This window comes from Chiloscyllium plagiosum, unplaced genomic scaffold, assembly GCF_037043375.1.
Source record: "Chiloscyllium plagiosum isolate Xiang-an unplaced genomic scaffold, Cpla_swu_hap1 HiC_scaffold_31, whole genome shotgun sequence".
Taxonomy (NCBI): domain Eukaryota; kingdom Metazoa; phylum Chordata; class Chondrichthyes; order Orectolobiformes; family Hemiscylliidae; genus Chiloscyllium; species Chiloscyllium plagiosum.
Window position 1 is genome coordinate 54,719,920 of NW_028270169.1, and position 20,143 is coordinate 54,740,062.

The window sequence follows — 20,143 nt, forward strand, 5'->3', positions numbered from 1 at the left end:
ACAGTGGTGTTGATCCTTTTTCCTAGCACACATGGAACATTGAAGAGCCATTTGTTTCCCACTTGGCGTAAGATTTAAAATTCACATTGTTGGTGTCAGAATCCATTATCCTCCACAAAAACAACATCAAATTAAATATTAGTTGAGCCAAACAATTGAATCATACTCCAACACTTGTGTTTACTGAGAACAGAGTGATATTGCTGTCTTGGTGTGCTGTATTGGTTTGATTTGAGTGGAATTAGAGGGGAATAATGAAAGTATCTATCGAGTGCTGAGAGGAAATTGGAATGTGCATGTTTTAACTGGTGGAATTCTGTTCATGTATTGGAGTGGCTTTATTATGCCAAATATATTTGTCTCAAACTAGTTTCCTGCAAAAGTAAAAGATTTCTATGCAATTCTGCCCTACTAAAGTAGAAAGTTGGGCTTAGACTAGTTCTGGGTTCTACCTACTGGTAGCCCATGCCTTCCTGATAATTAGGAATTTGTGTATTTGACTTTTTGAACCTGAAGTCATTTCACTGTGTAGATGAAACATTGATCTGGTTGTCTGCTCCAATTACAGCATCCACAGAAATATTTGGTAATTACAATGCTGTACTGATTATATTGGGTTTTGTACATCCAGTTCACCTATCTAATCTTCCTACATTTTTACTAGATTTTATTTCCCTTGCATCAAACCAGGCTGCTCTGTAATCTATTCTTTTGATAGTCTGCTTCCCAGTTTGGACAGTATAGAACACTACTGTGTTCCTTTACTTGTCAAACTGTTTCAAGCTAATTGGAACATTGCAAACTATATTATGTACATTTCTGCAAAATATCTTTATTTTTCATAAGTTTTTATACAGCCTTATCACATTTAAATTTGAACCAAATATTTTTGGGAACCCTTTAATACAGGTGATGAATTTTCAGCTAGCTTCCTAATTCGCAATGGTGCTCGTGTGAATGCAGCTACATATGGACAGCAGGAGACGCCTCTTCACCTAGTGGCCTCGTACAGTCTGAAAAAGCACTCAGTAGAAGCAATGGCAGGAATGGCACGTATCGCACAAGCGCTTTTGGAAGCATCAGCCAATTCAAACATGCAGGATAGCAAAGGACGGTGAGCAGCAGTTGTCTCTCCTATCTAGCTTCCTATATTGGGATAATTTGGAACGAAGTGTGTGTTCTACCAGTATTTCTCCACTTGTATGTTTTCGCCCTCCTTTCTTTTTCCTTGTCACTGCTATGCTTTCTGCTTGATCATTGTTGTGGAGCGCTGTAGGTCCATTTAAGTTGTACTGGCAGTTGTTGTACTAAGTAGAAGTAGCAACACCGTCTAGTTGTCATCCTCCCTTTTTTGGAATTGGGGCCCTGACCTTAATCGTACAACCTGTCCAAATCCAACTGACCTTTTTGAAGGAGCCGCAAACAAACTGGTTGCTTTAATCCTGTGAATGATGCATTGTTTAGTTGAAAATTTGCTAAAAACGTCTTTATTAGGTCAAATTGTGCAGCAGTACTGTTACAAAAGCTATGTATTGGTTGTTAACTCCTTCCACTGAGATCTCTTCCTTGTTTACACAGGACACCTTTACACACTTCTATACTGGCAGGCAATGAGTATGTTTTCACACAGCTACTGCAATGTAAACAGTACGTATGAATCACTAATTTCTTCATTGCTTCTTCTGAAAGCACTTGGCTTCTTGAAGTGTAATTGTTTTCTAAAATGTCTTTGGCAAATGTATTTTTGCAGAATTGACCTGGAGCTGAAGGACCATGAAGGAAGCACGGCGCTGTGGTTAGCACTCCAGGATATAACAGTGGACTCCGATCAGTCGGTGAACCCATTTGATGATGTTCCAGTTGTGAATGGCACTTCATTTGATGAGAATAGTTTTGCAGCAAAACTAATTAAACGGGGTAGTAATCCAGATGCACCAGATGCAAAGGGTGAGAAACTAGCAAATACACCAGCAGGAAAATTACATGTGTACAGACCAGTCCTCACCTTTCAGTTGTACCATAGCCAACAATGTGATGTGCACTGCAACAAGCTGGTTTTGCAGTGCAGAGAAAAATCAGCGGAACTGTTCGTTTGCAAGGTCTACAGGATAAACTGCAGTTTCTATAAGCTGGTGATGCAGGGGATGGGCATCAAACTTGGGACTGGAGCCAGCCTTTGAATGGAGCTGCATCCATCCAGGGAAGTGATGCATATATACAGTCATGAGCAGTAGCTTGTCAGGATGCATACAGCAATTATCTATCTTTTCTAATCAAACCAAGTTGGCCAATACAATATGGTAAAAATTAGTGGTAAACCAGAGAAGTAGGAACACTTTAAAAGCCCACAAAAGATGACCCAAAAACAGAATAAATTGAGGGGAAACTAGCAAGTAATGCGAAGGTGGACAATGTGTTTATTTAGAAACAAAGAATAGGGCCAGAGTGAATACAGGCTAGTGGCTGAGGAGTTGAATAAATATTGGCCTCTACCATGAAGACTGAGGATTCCAAAAATAACATTCCAATCAATATCACTAGAGAAATGTACTAGGTGTACTAATGCGTCTAAAGATTGATGGGTTTTTATATATAGAATTGTAAAGGAGTTAGCTCTAGTGATAGTGGTCTATTAGTAATCTTCCAAGAGTCCTTCGATTTTGGAAAAGTCAGAATTGGGACAACCAATGTCATTTGCTGTACAAAAGGGGTCAGATTTAAAAAAAAAGTAGGCCAGTCACCTTAACTTCTGTTTATTCGGGTAATGTTAGAGTCTAAAGGATTTAATGGTAGAGCATGGAGAAATACATAATCTAGTCGAGTAGAGTCATATAGCATCTTGAAGGGCAATCCTGTTTGGCAAATTATTACAGCTGTAATTGGCAGATTGCCACAGGGATCATTGCTGGGACCACAAGTATTTATAACGTATGTTCCTCAGTGAATGTACTATTGCCTAGTTTAAGGATAAAATGAAAATAGCTGAGAAGAGTGGTGATGAGGATGTCACCATCTACAAAAGGATGCACACCAGTTAAGAGTTGACAAAAGCTTGGCAGGTGAAATAGATGTTATGTACTTTAGGTGGAAGAGTAGAGGAGCTGAATAATATTTAAATGGGGAAAGACAAAACTGCAGCTCAAAAGGATTGGAAGTTCTTCTGCATGAACTGCAAAAAGCTAGCACCAAGTTCAGGTATTGGAAAGGCAAATGGAATGCTGGCCTTTATTTCAAAGGGAATGGAATATGAAAATAAGGAGGTCTTGCTAAAACAATTCTAAACTATGCTAGTTTGATGACTTTTGAATACTGTGAGCACCCATTATCTAAGGACAGATACACCAGCATTGCAGGCAGTCCAGAAAAGATTCACTTAGCTGATCCTGGGTATGGAGCGACTGTCTTGAGGAGAGGTTGGGCTAATACTCATTGGAGTTTTGAAGAATGAGTTGACGTTATTGAAAATATCAGGTTCGTAAGGGCTTGATAGGGTAAATGTGGAGAGGTGGTTATGCCTTGTGGGAGAGTCTAGGACCAAAGGACACATGAGCAGCACCTCATTCTGAAATTAAGGCAAAGGTAAGGATAGTGAATCTGGAATTCTTTAATGTAGAGACTTGATAGTTAAATAGATTCAAGATTGAAATAATTTTTCTAATCAGTAAGAGAAGCAAAGATTACATGGATAAAGGCACGAAAGTGAAGTTGAGGATTATCAGGTTGACCGTGATCTCATTGAATGGTGGAGCAGACTTGATGGGCTGAATGGCCTACTATTTCTGCTCTGACCTCTGACTTTGCGATATCCAAAAATGCTTTGGAGAAATTGGGAATGTGGAAGCTGATGTATGGCACAGTAAAGATTAGTGACTCATTTGGCTTATGCAGGTATAAGCTGGCAGATAAATGGAAGCCAGTGCGCTGTAAAACTCAGTCGGTGCTTCAGTAAGGTGATGGAGGATGTTTTATGTCCAGCTGAACAAACAATTTAACATCTAATCATATTAAAAAATGTTACCTTTAGCTTGCTATCCTTTGAGAGAAATGGTTTAGTTTGTGCCTGATGACAATCATAACTGGTTGAGAACACATTTAATCATGTTTCGTGCTGGTCACACCGCTTCAGCGGAGAGAAGAAGTGTTAACATTTTGAGTTGGGTAACATTTATGAGAGTCTAAAGGTTATTTAAGTTTCCCTCATCTTATTGTGGCTTAGTTATGGCTTTTGTTTCTCCAAAATTGAAGTGTATCTCTATAACCTAATGATTTGAAAGTGTTATGATTTCTTCTGGAAGCACGCAAGTTGCTAATTCCTAAATGAAGAAACTATTGTAATTTTGGTTCATGTTAAAGTTATATTGTAACTGAAGTATGAAGGTCAGTTTAAATTGTTGATAATTTTAAGCTCTTGCTGCACAACCACGGTATTCGCCTTCAGCATGTTTATCATTGAATAGTTCCGCTGTTCCACAATATGATGTTCTTTACTCGGGCACAGTAGGTTTGTTTAGGAGTCATTAGCTACTCATGAAGCTCGAATGTAATATCAATGAGGGAAATTTCTGTGAACCTGTATTGTTTGAGCTGCAGCAGTTCTGATGTAGCTTTCCAAACACCCCAGTTCACTGTTTGGCCACTTCAGGGAAAACACCAACTCTTTATTGTCTGAGTTATTCACACAACTTTCCAGAATATATCTCTGGTTGGTTGTTTTTAGCATGTTAATGTTTAAACACTTCTCACATCTGTGCCTGTGGCTTGAAAGTCATTTTTGGAATTATTTCCAAGAGCATTGCATCTGCATGTGCTGCTTGCAATTTTTCCAGTATAAATACCTATGATTACTAACAGCAACTCCGTCGTTTCAATTTATGAGGCACCCTGGTCTGGAAGAAACTCCTGAGTTATAGAATCCCTACAGTCGTTGTAATTGCCAGTAGTGTTGAAGCCAGTTTGTGAAGGGAGTTTTTGTGACAGTGGTAGTATCCCTACCTCTGACCTAGAAGATCAGGTTCCAGTCTTACCTCAGGACTTGAAGGCCTTGTAATGGGCATTTATAACACTGCCTAACAAGTTGATTATTAGCCTGCACTCATACGCCTAATGCAGGTGATAGAAGCAAGAGTCTCCTTTTTCATGTGGAGCTCTGGTAGTTGGAGTGTAACAGCCTCCCCATGGTAAAAGACTCCATGCTGGTTCTTAACACTGGCTTTATTCTGTGACAAATGTGAAGCTCCTCTGTATTACAGATAATTCTGCAAACTTTCCAAAATTGTAACAAAGGTTACTATTTGACTAACAAGGTAAATTCTAGATATTCAGTTAATAATAGAATGTATGGCCTTTAAAATGGTGACTGAATTTGTTTTAATTATTCCTCAGCCTCTAACCTTCAGCTCAGTCTTGACTCACCCTGTAAATTGCTATAGAATGTTAGCAATACATAAAACTTGTGATACTAGATGTTGAGTATAAATTGAGGTGTCAATTATCTAAATGTAAAGTAGTAATCAATGGGATATCTTTCCAACCTATTATACTCTTTAGAGGCTTCTAACATAGTGAACCACATTTCACTCTGCTAGGGAATTGTCTAATGCAAAGAGCATCGGAGACTGAAAATGAAGCTGCTGCACTCTTCTTGGTTGCTCACGGGGCTAAGGTTAACCACACCAATCACTTGGTGAGTCTTTTGAAGTTAATATTTTAAGGAATTGTCTTTAACTTATAAATGGAGGGAAAAAACATCATATCATTTATCCAAATACAGTACATGAATGGTTCACAACTTCTGTTGAGTATGGGCTGTGTTTGCTTTGTCTCTCAATTGATTACATAGAACGGAGTTTAACATAGAGTAGCTGAAGTGGAGAATAAAACTGCTTAAGTAGCTTTGCATATGCTCAGAGCAAGTGCATGTTTCCCTCAGTTAATGGGTGAATATACCACTTAGCATGTTGACAAATCAGTCAGACAGAAGAACCCCAAAGATTTGATTTATGACAGCTTGTCTAAATTAGGGCGAAAGGAGAAATTGACCAAAAAACTTCTCCCCTGTTTTGTTATCCAGTCACCCTGATTGAACATGTGGACAAGATTTGAATTGGAAAAGAGGGACTTGAACATCGAGTCTTAGCTACAGGCTAATCTGTATCTCCCTTTCCAGATATCTATGTATTTCTACACTTCCAATTGACCCTACTACAAAATGTGCCACTAGTTGACTGAATTGGAATTGAATGTAAGAGAAGGGAGATTATGCTTGAGTTATACAGGGCATTGGTGGGACTCATCTGGCAGACTGTTGGGCAGCAAGAGCAAACCAAACCAAAACAGTCTATCACTAATTTCACTGGTGTAAATCCCAAACATTCGAGACTCAAATTGCCCAATTTTTCCTAACCAGACTTGAAGAAGAATAGATATTAGCCACCAAAGTTTTATAACTTAAATAGATCTAGCAGTTTATTCTTAGCTTTGCTCTGTTAAAGTTACAATATTAAGCACTAAGATAATCTAATTTAATGTTCATGATTTAAACCCAACTCCATTACCCCAACTCAGACCCAGTTAAGGGATAAATTAAAAACAAAATGAGTTGTAACTGGCCAGTTTCAACACTTGAATATCTGGTCTTTGTGGAACCCTGAGTGCTGCATTTATATTGCAGGGACAAAAGATTGCGTCTTATTCAAATTCTCAAGTCACTGGTTAATGCAAACAGCTTCCAGCAGGATCTAATGAACATTCACTTTATTTCTTATAAACTGATTATTTTCTCCAGAAGTTCCACAATTCTTGTAATTGCATAGAAAACTCGAGTAAAACTAGAGTACAGCCTTGCAGTCCAGCAGCTTCTGAGCACATAGCCTTCTACCCCAAAAACCAAGTCGAAACCAATCAGTCTATGGCTAACCTTTTTCCCCACATTGAGATTTGCCGGCCAGCACTGGCCTCCCCTACAATGACCAATGCTACATCCAACCAACCGCCAGTCCTTGAGTTTAAAATGTCCCGGTACCGAAATGTCTGCAGTCATTTTACAGTAATGAATGCGTTATCTTTCCAGGCTAGTTCCCACATATGCAAACCTCAGTTGGTTTGCATTTTCCTCCTTTTCAAAATAAGCTGCTGCTCAAAGTTCAAAGTTTTTTTTGATTCTCAACTACAGTTTGTAGTCCCAAATCAAAAATGAAAACAATAAAGAAAAACATTGGCCTCAACAGTATACAGTGTGGTCACCACACTTGCAGAAGGATGTTAATGCATTGGAAGCAGTTCAGAGAAGATTCACTAACCCAGTTTGCTGAGTAGCTGGTTTGCAATGTAGAGAGGCCCTAACAACATGGGTTCAACTCCAACGCAACTGGAGTTTACCATGAAGGGCCTTCCTTCTCAACCTCTCCCTTTGTCTGAGCTATGACTACCCCCAGGTTATGCCACTGCCAGTTGTCCGTCTCACCCTTTCGCGCTCGAGAGATTGAGAACAGCCCTGTAGTCAAGTGGGACTATGAGATCTTGAAGGTGCTTAGCCAGGTGCATGTTGAAAGGATGTTCCCTCTTCTGGGAGAATCCAGGACTGTGGTCATGGTTTAAAAATGAGGCACATTTGAGACCCCAACAAAACACACTTTTTTTTGTGTTGAGTCTTTTTAGAATTTCCTTCCTCAAAAAGTGGCTGTTACAGAATCTTTAGATATTTTTGTGGCAGAGGTCGAGATTTTTGCTTATCAAGCAGATGAAAGATTATTGGGGCTATGCAGGAATGTAGAGTTGAGATTAAAGTTTAGATCAACCATGATTATGTTGAATGGTGAAGCAGACTCAAAAGGCCGAATGGCCGCCTCTTGTTCCTTGTTTGGATCATGATTGAACTCTTGCCCCCAACCCATATCTTCAGCTTTGACAAAATTAATTTATAGTTTATGACCTGAATTTTTCAGAACTAGAGTTATCTGCAGAATAGGCCTTACTATACCTATGTTGCATTGTCTGTTCCTCCACATCTTACAAAGGAGGACAGGATCAGCATTGAAAGATTTCAGTTAAGTGAAGATGCAGCTGGAATTGGTGTAGTCAGAACAGACGACCATTAAGGGGGAGGTTTAAAGAGATGGTCAAAATGATAGAGTAGATAGTGAGAGACTGTCGTTAAAGGTAGCAACATCAATAGCCAGAGTACAGTTTTGTGGGTATTGGCCAAACATTCTTGTTTAAGTGTAGCTATTTGATTTGGAAAGCATTGCTTAAAAGTGTATTGAGAGCAATATTTTAAGGATTTGGAAATGAAATTGGATAAAGTCAATTCCAGTTCTTCCTATTTTTGCCCTTCGTAAAGTCGCATAATAAGGAAATTAATTGTGGGGATATGGGAAAAGTGTAGGAAAGTGGGCAATTTGGATAGCTCTTTCTAAGCTATCCAAATAAAGGTGCAAGCTGATTGGCTGCCTTGTTTCATTCCAGTTAATTTCTGTTTTGGGCGCAAAGATTGTCGATTTGGTACCAATGGTCCTTTTTTTAATATTTGTTACAAAATATACATTGAGATTAGCAGGTGAAAATTATTTTCCATATCAAATGCTAACCTGTCATAGAGCCTTAAAGGCTGCATACATTGACTGTTCCTCACTGAGCAACTCTGTGTAGCACAAATTCAGACTTTTTTTTCTCTAAAAAAATTAATTTACATCCCATGGTAAAATCTATGACTGCACTGTTCTTCATTTCCCTGTCCATCTCTCCCTTCCCTTTTGCTGTGCTTTTATCTAGGGTGAAACTCCCCTGCACACAGCATGTCGTCGTGGCTTGGCAAATCTCACGGTAGAACTACTACAGCATGGAGCGAATCCCAACATTCAAACCAAGCGACCGCTTTCTGTCGGTACAGGTTTGTCGCAAGACTCTCAGGATGGTCTCTCCCTGCAGACACCACTTCACATGGCAATAGCACATAACCATCCTGATGTGGTGTCGGTGATATTGGAGCAGAAAGGTAGGGTTGCTTCTCCCTCACTAATCTTAACCACCTTGGTATCATTATCATTCCTAATTGTGAGGGAACGGTAACTTGTCTATAGACGGTTGAGCATTGCTTGGCCACATTGAGAGGCAAACTTAAGGTTTTGATTTGGATCTCCAGACTCTCCCTTTTTATTTCAGCCACTCCTTCCCACCTCAAAAGTTTTTGTTGTGGATTTGCCTAGTCATAACTTTAAAAGTTTTATTCTTGATAAAACTTTGATACTCTACGAAATAAGATCAATTTGCACTATCACAATGTGGGTCTTATAGCGAGTTGGTAGTATCCCTCCCTGTGGGCCAGGAGATTGGGTATAAATTTCCACCCGCTCGCGGTATATAATAACATACCCCAAACAGATTGATTTTAAAATAACTATTGTCGATGACTTTGTTTCTGTGGTTTGATGAAATATTGTGATGTACTTTAAAGCATTGCCATAGAAATACAAAACCATTTAATATTTCAGAAGTAATTTAAATTTCCAAAGCATGTCTATATAAACATTTATGTAAAATATTTTGGGACATAGCTTTGTAACATGCTTACAAAGTTGGCGAGATTTGACCACTTCAAGACCTGACAGTTAAATAGTTGCTTTTGAACTTTTGCTTCGGTCCAATCATTTTATGCCAATCGTAATTGAAACTGGCTTTTTGATCTGAAAAACTGAGAGGTGAAGAAGACTAATGTTTTTTTTATTATTCAACTCAGCAAATGCACTTCATGCTACCAGTAACCTACAAATCATTCCTGACTTCAGTCTCAAAGATTCAAGAGATCAAACAGTCCTTGGGCTGGCTCTATGGACAGGTACCTATGAATATACATTGTGTTAAGCTCCTTTCCTTTTATCCTTGTGACTGACTTTTTGGAAATTCTTTATAAATATTTGTTTCAGTGCAGTGAGTGTTCTTGTAACCTGGGGTAATCCTGATGTGAAGGGGCAGGAAGATGTCTATAAACTGTCATGATCCGATTTGGTGTTGTTAGAGATAGCGATTTGATAAGTTGGTAGGTTACTTTGCAGTCAAAATACATTACCCTATATCTTTTTTGCGAAATATGGCTCCGCTTAATCCACATCAGTCAATTTAAAAGATCTCTGGGGTGACTAAGAATTTTTTAGGAAAGAAATCGCAAGTTGCATTTTTAAATAATCCCATGACTTCTCTGCAATGTGAAGTCTAAAGGTTTAACCACCAGACTAACTGTACTCTCCCTTCAGGCATGCATACAATCGCAGCTCAGCTGCTGGGTTCAGGGGCTGCCATTAATGACTGCATGTCAGATGGTCAGACTCTACTGCACATGGCAATTCAGAGGCAAGACAGCAAGAGTGCCCTCTTCCTCCTTGAACACCAAGCTGATATAAATATTCGGTAAGTAAGTTACTGCATAATACATTGTGCAGAAGGAAATTGTAGAGAGTAATCTATATCTTTTTGCACAATTAATCAGCTTATTCTAATTCTGTTTTCATTACTAACCTTTTCCCCATAACAAATATTTCTTAATCGTTTCTCTTTTTTTTTTGTCTTGATTGTTTTATTTTTGTCAGAACCCGTGACAGTGAGACAGCTCTTCAGTTGGCCATCAAGAACCAGTTACCACTTGTGGTTGATGCTCTTTGTACCCGTGGTGCAGATATGTCTGTACCGGATGAGAAGGGAAATGCACCATTGTGGCTCGCCCTGGAGAGTGGGCTTGAGGACATTGCCTCCACCTTGGTAAGTGCACTTGATGCTGGGCTGAACCCTTTTCATAGCATCAAGTACTCCAGGTCCATGCAGTAAAGATTGAAAATACAATTTAATTTTTTGCTGTAAAACATCCCAACCTTTTGGATGTTAAAATAGTAGTGTCAAGCCAGTAACCTCCCCCTGTCAGGAACATGAAACCCATTGTTAGTTCAAGTTTTCTCAGTCCTACCAAGCATCACGCTATGTATTCTGCTTGCTTAAAAATATTGTGCTTTGATCGGCTGAACAGCCAGTTTGTACACTGCAAACCTCATCTAGTCAATGCTTATTAAACCTCTACACACGTTCTCTTGTATTCTATTCATCTTGCTTATTGATGTAGTCTTCTAAGGGTGGCATGGTGGCTCAGTGGTTAGCACTGCTGCCTCACAGCACTAGGGACCCAGGTTCGATTCCAGCCTATGACAACTGTCTGTGTGGAGTTTGCACATTCTCCCCGTGTCTGCGTGGGTTTCCTCCGAGTGCTCCGGTTTCCTCCCACAATCCAAAGATGTGCAGGTTAGGTGAATTAGCCATGCTAAATTGCCTGTACTAATTAGGTGCATTAGTCAGGGGTAAATGTAGGGTAGGGGAATGGGTCTGGGCGGGTTACTCTTTGGCGGGTCAGTGTGGACTTGTTGAGCCAAAGGGCTTGTTTCCATAATGTAGGGGATCGAATCTAATCCCTTTCACCTCAAGCTATTGATCTTCCTTTTTAATATCATCTGTTCACTTCGCCTTCTCCGTGAGATAACGAGTCCTGCATTTTAACATTTGTAAAGAGGTTTGTGTAGAATTTTAGAGTTTCATGTTTTACTGGTGACTTATGATCCTAGTCTGAGATATACTCCTCCCTCCCTCCCTCCCTCCCAACTCATTTGGAAATAATTTCTCTATTTTTAAACCAATTGAACCCCTTAATAATAATTCAAGACTGCTTTCGGGTCGTCATCTGCCTCTTTCTAGTCAACTGCCTATTTCTTGAAGCGTGGTAGTGATAGAATAAAGAAAATTTACAGCCTAGGAACAGGCCCTTCGGCCCTCCAGGCCTGAGCCGATCCAACTGTACTGTCTAAACCTAAGCAATTCCTAAGCATCTGTATCCCTCTCCTCCCCACCTACCCATGCATTTATCCAGACTCATGTTAAATGAGTCTACCGTGCCTGCCTCTACCACCTCTGCTGGCAACATGTTCCAAACGCCCACCACCCTCTGTGTAAAGTACTTGCTGCGTGTATCCCCTTAAACTTTCCACCTCTCACCTTGAAAGCGTGACCTCTCGTTATTGAATCCTTCACCCTGGGTAAAAACTTGTCTCTGTCCACCTTGTCTGTACCCTTCATGATTTTATCAACCTCAATCCGGTCCCCCTGAATTTTTTTTTTCTCTATTGAAAATAAACCTAACCTACTCAACCTCTCTTCATAGCTAGTACTTTCCATACCAGGCAACATCCTCGTAAACCTTCTCTGCACCCTCTCCAAAGCGTCTACATCCTTTTGGTAATGTGGTGACCAGAACTGTACGCTGTATTCTAAATGCAGCCGAACCAATGTCTTGTACAATGTTAACATGACTTGCCAGCTCTTCTACTCAATACCCCATGAAGGCAAGCATACTATAGTGCCTTCTTGACCATTGTATCCACCTGTTCAGCAACTTTCAGGGTACAATGGACCTGCACTCCCAGATCTCTCTGCCCATCAACTTTTCCCAAGGCTCTTCCCTTCATTGTATAATTCGCTCTAGAATTAGACTTGCCTAAATGCATCACCTCACATTCGTCTGGGTTGAAATCCATCTGCAACTTTTCCACCCAACTCTCCAGTCTATGTATATCCTCCTGCATTCTCTGACTGTCCCTCATGCTTTCTGCTACTTCACCAATCTTCGTGTCATCTGCAAACTTGCTGATCATACCAACAGTGCCCTCTTCCAGATCATTTATGTATATCACAAACAACAGTGGCCCCAACACTGACCCCTGTGGAACACCACTGGTCGCCTTTCTCCATTTCGAGAAACTCCCTTCAACTACTACTCTCTGTCTCCTGTTGCTCAACCAGTTCTTTACCCACCCTGCACACCATGTGACTTCACTTTCTCCATTAGTCTACCATGGGGAACCTTACTAAAGTCCAGGTATATGACATCAACAGCCCTTCCTTCATCTATCAACTTGGTCACTTCCTTGAAGAACTCTATCAAGTTGGTAAGGCACGATCTCCCCTGCACAAAACCATCGCTGATAAGCCCATTCTTTTCTAAATATAAATAGATCTTATCCCTCCATACCTTCTCCAGCAACTTTCCCACCACCGATGTTAGGCTCACTGGTCATTAGTTACCCGGAATATCCCTACTACCCTTCTTGATCAACCTTCCAGTTCTCCGGCACCTCACCTGTGTTTAAGGATGCCACAAAGATATCTGTCAGGGCCCCAGCTATTTCCCCTCACCTCACCTCACCTCCCTCAGCAACCTGGGATAGATTCCATCTGGTCCTAGGGATTTGTCCAATACCTCTTCCCTACTTATGTCAACGTGATCCAGACTAATCAAACTTCTATCTCTAATCTCAAGATTCATGTTCCTCTACATGAATACTGCAAAGTAATCATTCAAAATCTCACCCATTCTCTCAGATTTGACACACAGCCTTCCTTCGTTATCATTTAGTGGATCAATCCTTTCTCTAGTTACCCGCTTGCTGCTTATATAAGAATAAAATGCTTTGGTATTCTCCATATTCTGCTTGCTAAAGCTATTTCATGACCCCTTTTGCCCACTTGATTCCTTGTTTAAGACTTGTCCTACTCTTCTCATTCTTCCAGGGCCCGTTCTGTTCTTAGCTGCCTAGGTCTAATGTACACTTCCCTTTTCCTCTTGGCTAGTTGTACAATTTCTCCTGTCATTCATGGTTCACGAATCTTGCCCTTTTCAATCCTCTGCCTTCAACAGGACATGCCTATCCTGCACTGTCCTTAACCTATCTTTTGAAAGTCTCCCACACATCAAATGTGGACTCCCATTCAAATAGCTGTTTCCAATCCACGTTTCTGAGCTCCTGCCTAATTTTGATACAATTGGCCTTGGCCCAGTTTAGTGCTCTTCCCTGAGGACCACTCTCATCTTTATCTACGAGTATTCGAAAACTTACAGAATTGTGGTCACTGTTCCCAAAGAAATCCCTCACCATAACTACTTCTACCTGGCCTGACTCGTTCCCCAGTACCAGGTCCCATATGGTCCCTTCCCTCATCAGACTATTGACATACTGCTCTAGAAAACTCTCCTGGACGCTTCTTACAAATTCTATCCCACCCAGACCTCTGACGTTACGTGTATCCCAGTCAATGTTGGGAAAATTAAAATCTCCCATCTCCACTACCCTATTGCCTCTACATCTATTCATAATCTGTTTGCCTATTTGTTCTTCTACCTCACGCTCACTGTTGGGAGGTCTGTAATACAGCCCCAACAGTGTGACTGCACCCTTCTTATTTCTCAGCTCCACCCATAATGCCTCGCTCCCCATTGACATCCATAGTGTCCTCCTCTAGCACAGCCGTGATATCGTCATGTGATGGTGGAAAAGTTTTGCATATGGACACCAGACTTATAGATTTTGATCAGCAGTTTTCTCTTATTTCAGTTTGCTTCTGACTGTATAATTTCTTTAACACTAGAGTAGATGATCAACTAAATAAAACCTTGTATGGGGTTTGCCTTTTCTGACTCCAGCAATTCTTCATACCAAATCCACCATTATGCTAGCTGATTTCTAATGTGGTGCATTTTGGGTAGTTCTGATCTCTCATGGATACTAAGCTTTGCTTTAAATGTCTTACTTATTTACTTGTCCTTGTTCGCGTTGCACGTTGAGGAGGATTGCAAGTTCACAGCCTGTTGTGTTGAATTACATATAAACCAATTCAGAGATCATTAATTGAAATTGAATATGCCAGATTTGTAAGCCTTCATTGTTCAAATTACTTTGCTAACAGCAAATGGAATGTGGGTTAAGTGTTACATTATAAGAACCATTTGAGCAATGGTTAGGTAACACTTCCCTGTAACTAATGTCACCAAGTTACTGGAGGGTTGTACCTGTCATATTGGTACCAATGGAGATGGGGACTGGGAAAGGGGCAATGCAAAATGCTCTATAGCTCACTCCTTTTGGTAATGTGAATTATAGTGATTGGGACCAGGTGAATCCTGTTGACTACGAGGCCCTTGATTGGTTGTTAACCCGGAAAGTCCTGGCTGACCAATATAACCAGAAGATTTTGAATCTCCTCTGTTCAAGTGCTGACCACAGCCAGTGTCCTGTGCACCAGTAAATAAAGGGTGACTTGGTGATAGGATACCGGTCTCTGTGCAGTCATTTCATGAGCCCTTGATACTGAAATTGCTGCAACAATGAATCCAGAAGAGTTCAATAAGAAACTTATAACCTGACCAGCATTTTGGACTTGGACTCTGTTTCTTTAAAAAAATATATACCCACGATGATAAATCACACCCATTATAGACCTTTTTGGAAATAAGAGAGTTAGATTCTGGATGTGTGTAATCACACCCACTCTGTTGTTTTTCTGCCTGAGAAAAGAAAATCACTTTTTGTATTTGTGCTGGAATAGGCTCTGGTGGTGATTTTTAATCAAACACTGTGCTTCCCAAAACTGTAAAAGCATGTAAGCTTGTGAATTGAGCATGTTGGTATATGTGGCCCCACTAATTTTCTACATAACTTTGTACCATGCTCTCCTTTTTTAGCTGCACTAGAGAGTCTAAAAGCAGAAATCTTGCTTAACTTTCACCTGATGAAATACAGTAATGTCAAAACCCACTAGTCTTAGCTTGTCTAACTTGAATTAAATCATTGTCACACTAAAATTGCAATTTCTGTGCCAAGACAGTATAGAAAAATTTGTAATCTGGCTTGCATCAGGATTGGGTGGTGTCCATTTTTTTTAAAATAAAATGTATGACGACAATATGAATTGAATGAAAACATGCCTTGACATTCTGCAACTTTCAGAAGCTTTGAGCCTTCCACCTTGTGACTTGCCTCACTGTAAACACTGAAGGGAAAATGTACTATAACTGTTTAGATCTTTTGCAATGACTTCCAACTGAGAGCATTGGTAGTTTGTGTAGTAACTGTGATGCTTGATGGGTATATTGGAGCATTCCAATTGGAAGGATGCTGCATAATTTTACTGTGTTTGGATTGTCACAAATGGTGTCAAGTAATGTGGTCCATGCAGAAAAAATTCAGCTAGAATGCCACTAATGATGGCACTGCTATTGATGCCTTTTTAAAAACCATAACCGATTTAGACTTGAGTGAACGGTGAACAGTTGTGTGGAGGAACTATTGATATCAGTTTGTTGTGGCTCAGTAATGCACTCTTACTTCTCTGTTACAAGGCTGCGGGTTCAAGTCCCTTTACAGAGACTTGGACGACATCTTTAAGTTGGGAGAGCTGCACTTTGAGGTCCCATCTACCCTCTCCAGATTTAAGATTCCATTGTATTAATGGAAGAGAACAGATCACCGTGTCCTGGCTAATATTTACTCCTCTATCAGTTATTACCAAAACAGATTGACTGACTGTTATCCTAATGCAGTGTGTGGGATTTGTGCAAGTTATCATCTTTTTGTTTTTTTCATAACAGAGACTACACTTCAAAATAATTTCTATAACATTCAAACACTTGGAGCTTCCTATGATCGCTAAAATGTATTATGTAAATGCGGTTTATTTTACCTGCCAGAGAAACCTTTGGAAGATTAGAAGAGGCTTTTAAATTTAAAAAGGTTGTGTGATTCATTGTGACAATGTATTTATTCTTTTCCTTGTTTAAGAACTCTCATTATATGGAAGTGCAGGGATCCTGCAGATTTTAGTCTGCGCTTAACTTCAGTTAAAAATGTGCATTACACATCCATGGAGGGATGTATTTTTTTTGATTTTGGCCTATGCTTCCACCTGACCAATGCCTTCAATCACTTTGTGTGCGCTTGGGATATTACTTCTCTATGATTTCGCAGTTAAGGTTAAGAATAATCTGAAAAGGTTAAGTACATTAAGAGTAAGACGGTAACTGGAGACCAGGTAGGGCCCCTTAAAGATCAAAATGGCTGTCTTTTTGCTGAAACCCAGGAGTGATATTTCGCATCATCTTTTACTGTGGAGGAAGAAATGGAGGCTAGAGAAGTTGGGGAAATAAACCATTGATGTTTCAAATTCTTCACATTATCAAGGAGAAAGTTCTGCAGGCCTTGGAGAATCTAAAGGTGGAAAAATCTCTGGGTTCTGATCTAATGTATCCCAGAACACTCTGGGAAGTTAGAGGAAATTTTGAGGCCCCTTGCAGAAATATTTGCAATATCTCTATAACTATGGATGAGATGTCTGATGACTGGAGGGTGGCTAATGTGCCTTTTTAGAAGGGTTGTAAGGAGAAACTAGGGAACTGTAGACCTGTGAGTCTGACTTCAACTGTGGGTAAGTTGTCGGTGATTCTAAAAGGATAGGATCTCGCAACATTCAGAGGGCCACAAAATGTTTAGGGAGAGTCAGCATGGTTTCATGTGAAGAAAATTGTCAAAAAATTGAGTTTTTAGAGGAAGTTAATGAAAAGATGGAGGGCAAAGCAATAGTTTACTTGGACTTTACTAAAGCCTTTGACAAGGTTCAGCCTGATAGACTAATGAAGTTGGGTCAGTGGGATTCCGGGTGAACTTGCCAATTGGATACATAACTGGTTTAAAGCAGGTGTTAGAGAGGTGGTGGAGGGTTGTTTTTTGGACTGGAGGTCTGTCACCAGCAGTGTTCCACAGGATTGGTTCTGGGTCCTCTTTGAATCATCTATATAAATGGTAAACTATGAAATATAGGCATGGCTAGTAAGTTTGGTGACATAATAGACAGTGAAGAATGTTTTAAGATTACAAAAGGATCTTGATCAAGTGGGTCAAGGGCTGAATAATGGCAGGAGGAGTTCAATTTGGACAAATGTGAAGTATTGCATTTTTGTACAATGGATAAGGACAAGACTTGCACAATTTAATGTAGGACCTTGGATGGTATTGTAGAACAGAGGGGGCTTAGGGGTTCAGGTACATAATTCTTTGAAGTTTGTGTCACATTTAGACTGGCTAAAAAGGTGTGAGCTACCTGGCGAAGGAGCAGGGAGGAGAAAATGAGGACTGCTTTGAAGGGCTTATGCCCGAAACATCGATTCTCCTGCTCTTCGGATGCTGCCTGACCTGTGCTTTTCCAGTGCTACACTCCTGAATCTGAAGGAGCAGTCCTCTGAAAGCTCGTGCTTCCAAACAAAAACCTGTTGGACTATAACCTTGTGTTGTGATTTTTAGCTTTGTACACCCCAGTCCAACACTGGCTCCTCCACATCTTGTCTTGATTGCTCACTCCTTTTGAGTATAGGAGTCGGGAAGTCATGTTGAGGTTGTTTAGGACATTGGTGAGGCCTCTTCTGGAGCACTATGTCCAGTTCTGGTCACCCAGTTATAGGACGGATATTATTAAGCTGGCGAGGATTCAGAAAAGGTTTACAGGATGTTGCCAGGTGTGGAATGTTTGAGCTATAAGAGATACTGGGACCTTGTTTACTAAAGCACAGGAGATTGTGAGGTGACCTTGTTAGAGGTTTACAAAATTGAGGTGTAGGTAGGGTTAATGGTAGGTGCCTTTTCCCAAGGATGGGGGATTTCAAGACTAAAGGGCATATTTTTAAGGTGAGAGGAGAAAGATTTAAAGACATGAGGGGCAAATATTTTACAGAAGGTAGTTTGCATATGGACTGAATTTCCTGGGGAAGTGTGGATGCAGATACAATTCCAATGTTTAAAAGACATTTGGATAAGTGCATGAATAGATAAGGTTTGGAGGGATATGGGCCAGACACAGACAGGGTGAGTTTAGTTTAGGATTATGTTCAGTTTGGACTGGACCAAAGAATCTGTTTCCATGCTGAGTGACTCTGACTCTGATATACCTAAACGTCCAAGTGGCATTTCACCAAGTTCCAGATGAGCAGCTTTAACTGATCTCAAAGCTGTAATGACCAATCCTGTCTTGTGGTTGGATCAAGCTGCTCCATAACACTGCATTTGCATTGGCCTTTGAGAAAAACAGAATCTGACATTTTTTGTCTATATATTTTTTTTCTTATTGGAACACAACTTCAAGCAGAAGTGGGAGGGTAGAAGGAGAGAAGCTATTTTTGCTAGTTAAGTTGAGCACTCGGGTTTATAGAAGCAGTCCTTAAGGAGTGAAGCCTGGAAGTGGTTCTTCAGAGAACCTTCAAAATGCTCTTGGTCAAAAAGCAATTGATACTGGATCAATAATTTTTTTTAAAAAATGATTTGTTTTTATTTATCAACCAAAGGTGTTAAAGGATACAAAGCAAAGATGGATATATCAGTTATCATCTCCTTTTAATAGTGAAGGAGCTTGAGGGACTAATTAGCCTGCTCCCGTTCCAACATGGCAAACTTCACTTTCAACTGGAACCTCTGTTTAATTTCAGGTCAGACATGGCTGTGATGCAACATGTTGGGGTCCTGGACCTGGGGGATGTCTGCAGACTCTGTTACATCGAGCTATTGATGAAAATAATGAAAACTCTGGCTGCTTCCTCATTCGCAGGTGTAGATTGTGATGTTAAAACTGCTGTATTAATTATTATTTGCAAAACTGCAATATAGCCCTTCAGATCTCTTCCTAACGGTCTACTTTTGTAGAATAAATTTTTTGAAGCAAAGCATAAAATAAAATTCCAACTAGTCATTACAAATGTTATAAGTCCTTAAGTTTTCTGATTATTAGTGACTTCCAAGTTCTCCGAGCCATCCAGCTTGTAACACTGGGAGGGAAGGTACTGTGCACCCTAGCTGTTCAGATGTTTCTTGAGTAAATCCATTGTTTTGAAGTTGGTCACTTTGACAGACTGGCTAGTGATGTAGCCTTTGCTTTCTGCTGGTTTCTTTTTTTGTTTGAGGAATTTCTGATAACTGGTGTTCATGATCCGTAAATGAGAGCAATGAATTAACCCTGACCCCCTCCCTAGTGTTGTTTCGTGAATGAGCTTCTCTTCTGAAGATTAAGACAAAAGGGCAGACGGTCTAGAGTTCCTGAAAACAGGCTCAAACAACTGTTTAAATATCAGTGTCCGTTTCTGGAACTGTACTTCATTTTTTAAAAAAAAATCCTGCAAATTGTACAAGCTTTTACATTTTAAAATCCAATAGCGCCATGATATTTCAAAATGTGGTGCAAATAATGCGCATTTGATTAATGGCTAGATATTGATCCCCATGGATGAGGAAGAATGATTCAGTAT

General features: G+C 40.1%; 1 protein-coding gene across 1 annotated transcript in view; it reads left to right on the forward strand.

The window, feature by feature from the left end:
• ankfy1 (ankyrin repeat and FYVE domain containing 1) overlaps positions 1-20,143 on the forward strand; it is an 81,513-nt gene that overhangs the window by 44,672 nt on the left and 16,698 nt on the right. The window contains exons 8-16 of the mRNA XM_043718811.2: positions 910-1,114; positions 1,579-1,647; positions 1,751-1,947; positions 5,586-5,683; positions 8,770-8,992; positions 9,734-9,832; positions 10,248-10,401; positions 10,581-10,749; positions 19,331-19,449. Coding sequence (XP_043574746.1) covers positions 910-1,114; positions 1,579-1,647; positions 1,751-1,947; positions 5,586-5,683; positions 8,770-8,992; positions 9,734-9,832; positions 10,248-10,401; positions 10,581-10,749; positions 19,331-19,449 — 1,333 coding nt within the window. The remainder of the gene's footprint in view (positions 1-909; positions 1,115-1,578; positions 1,648-1,750; positions 1,948-5,585; positions 5,684-8,769; positions 8,993-9,733; positions 9,833-10,247; positions 10,402-10,580; positions 10,750-19,330; positions 19,450-20,143) is intronic.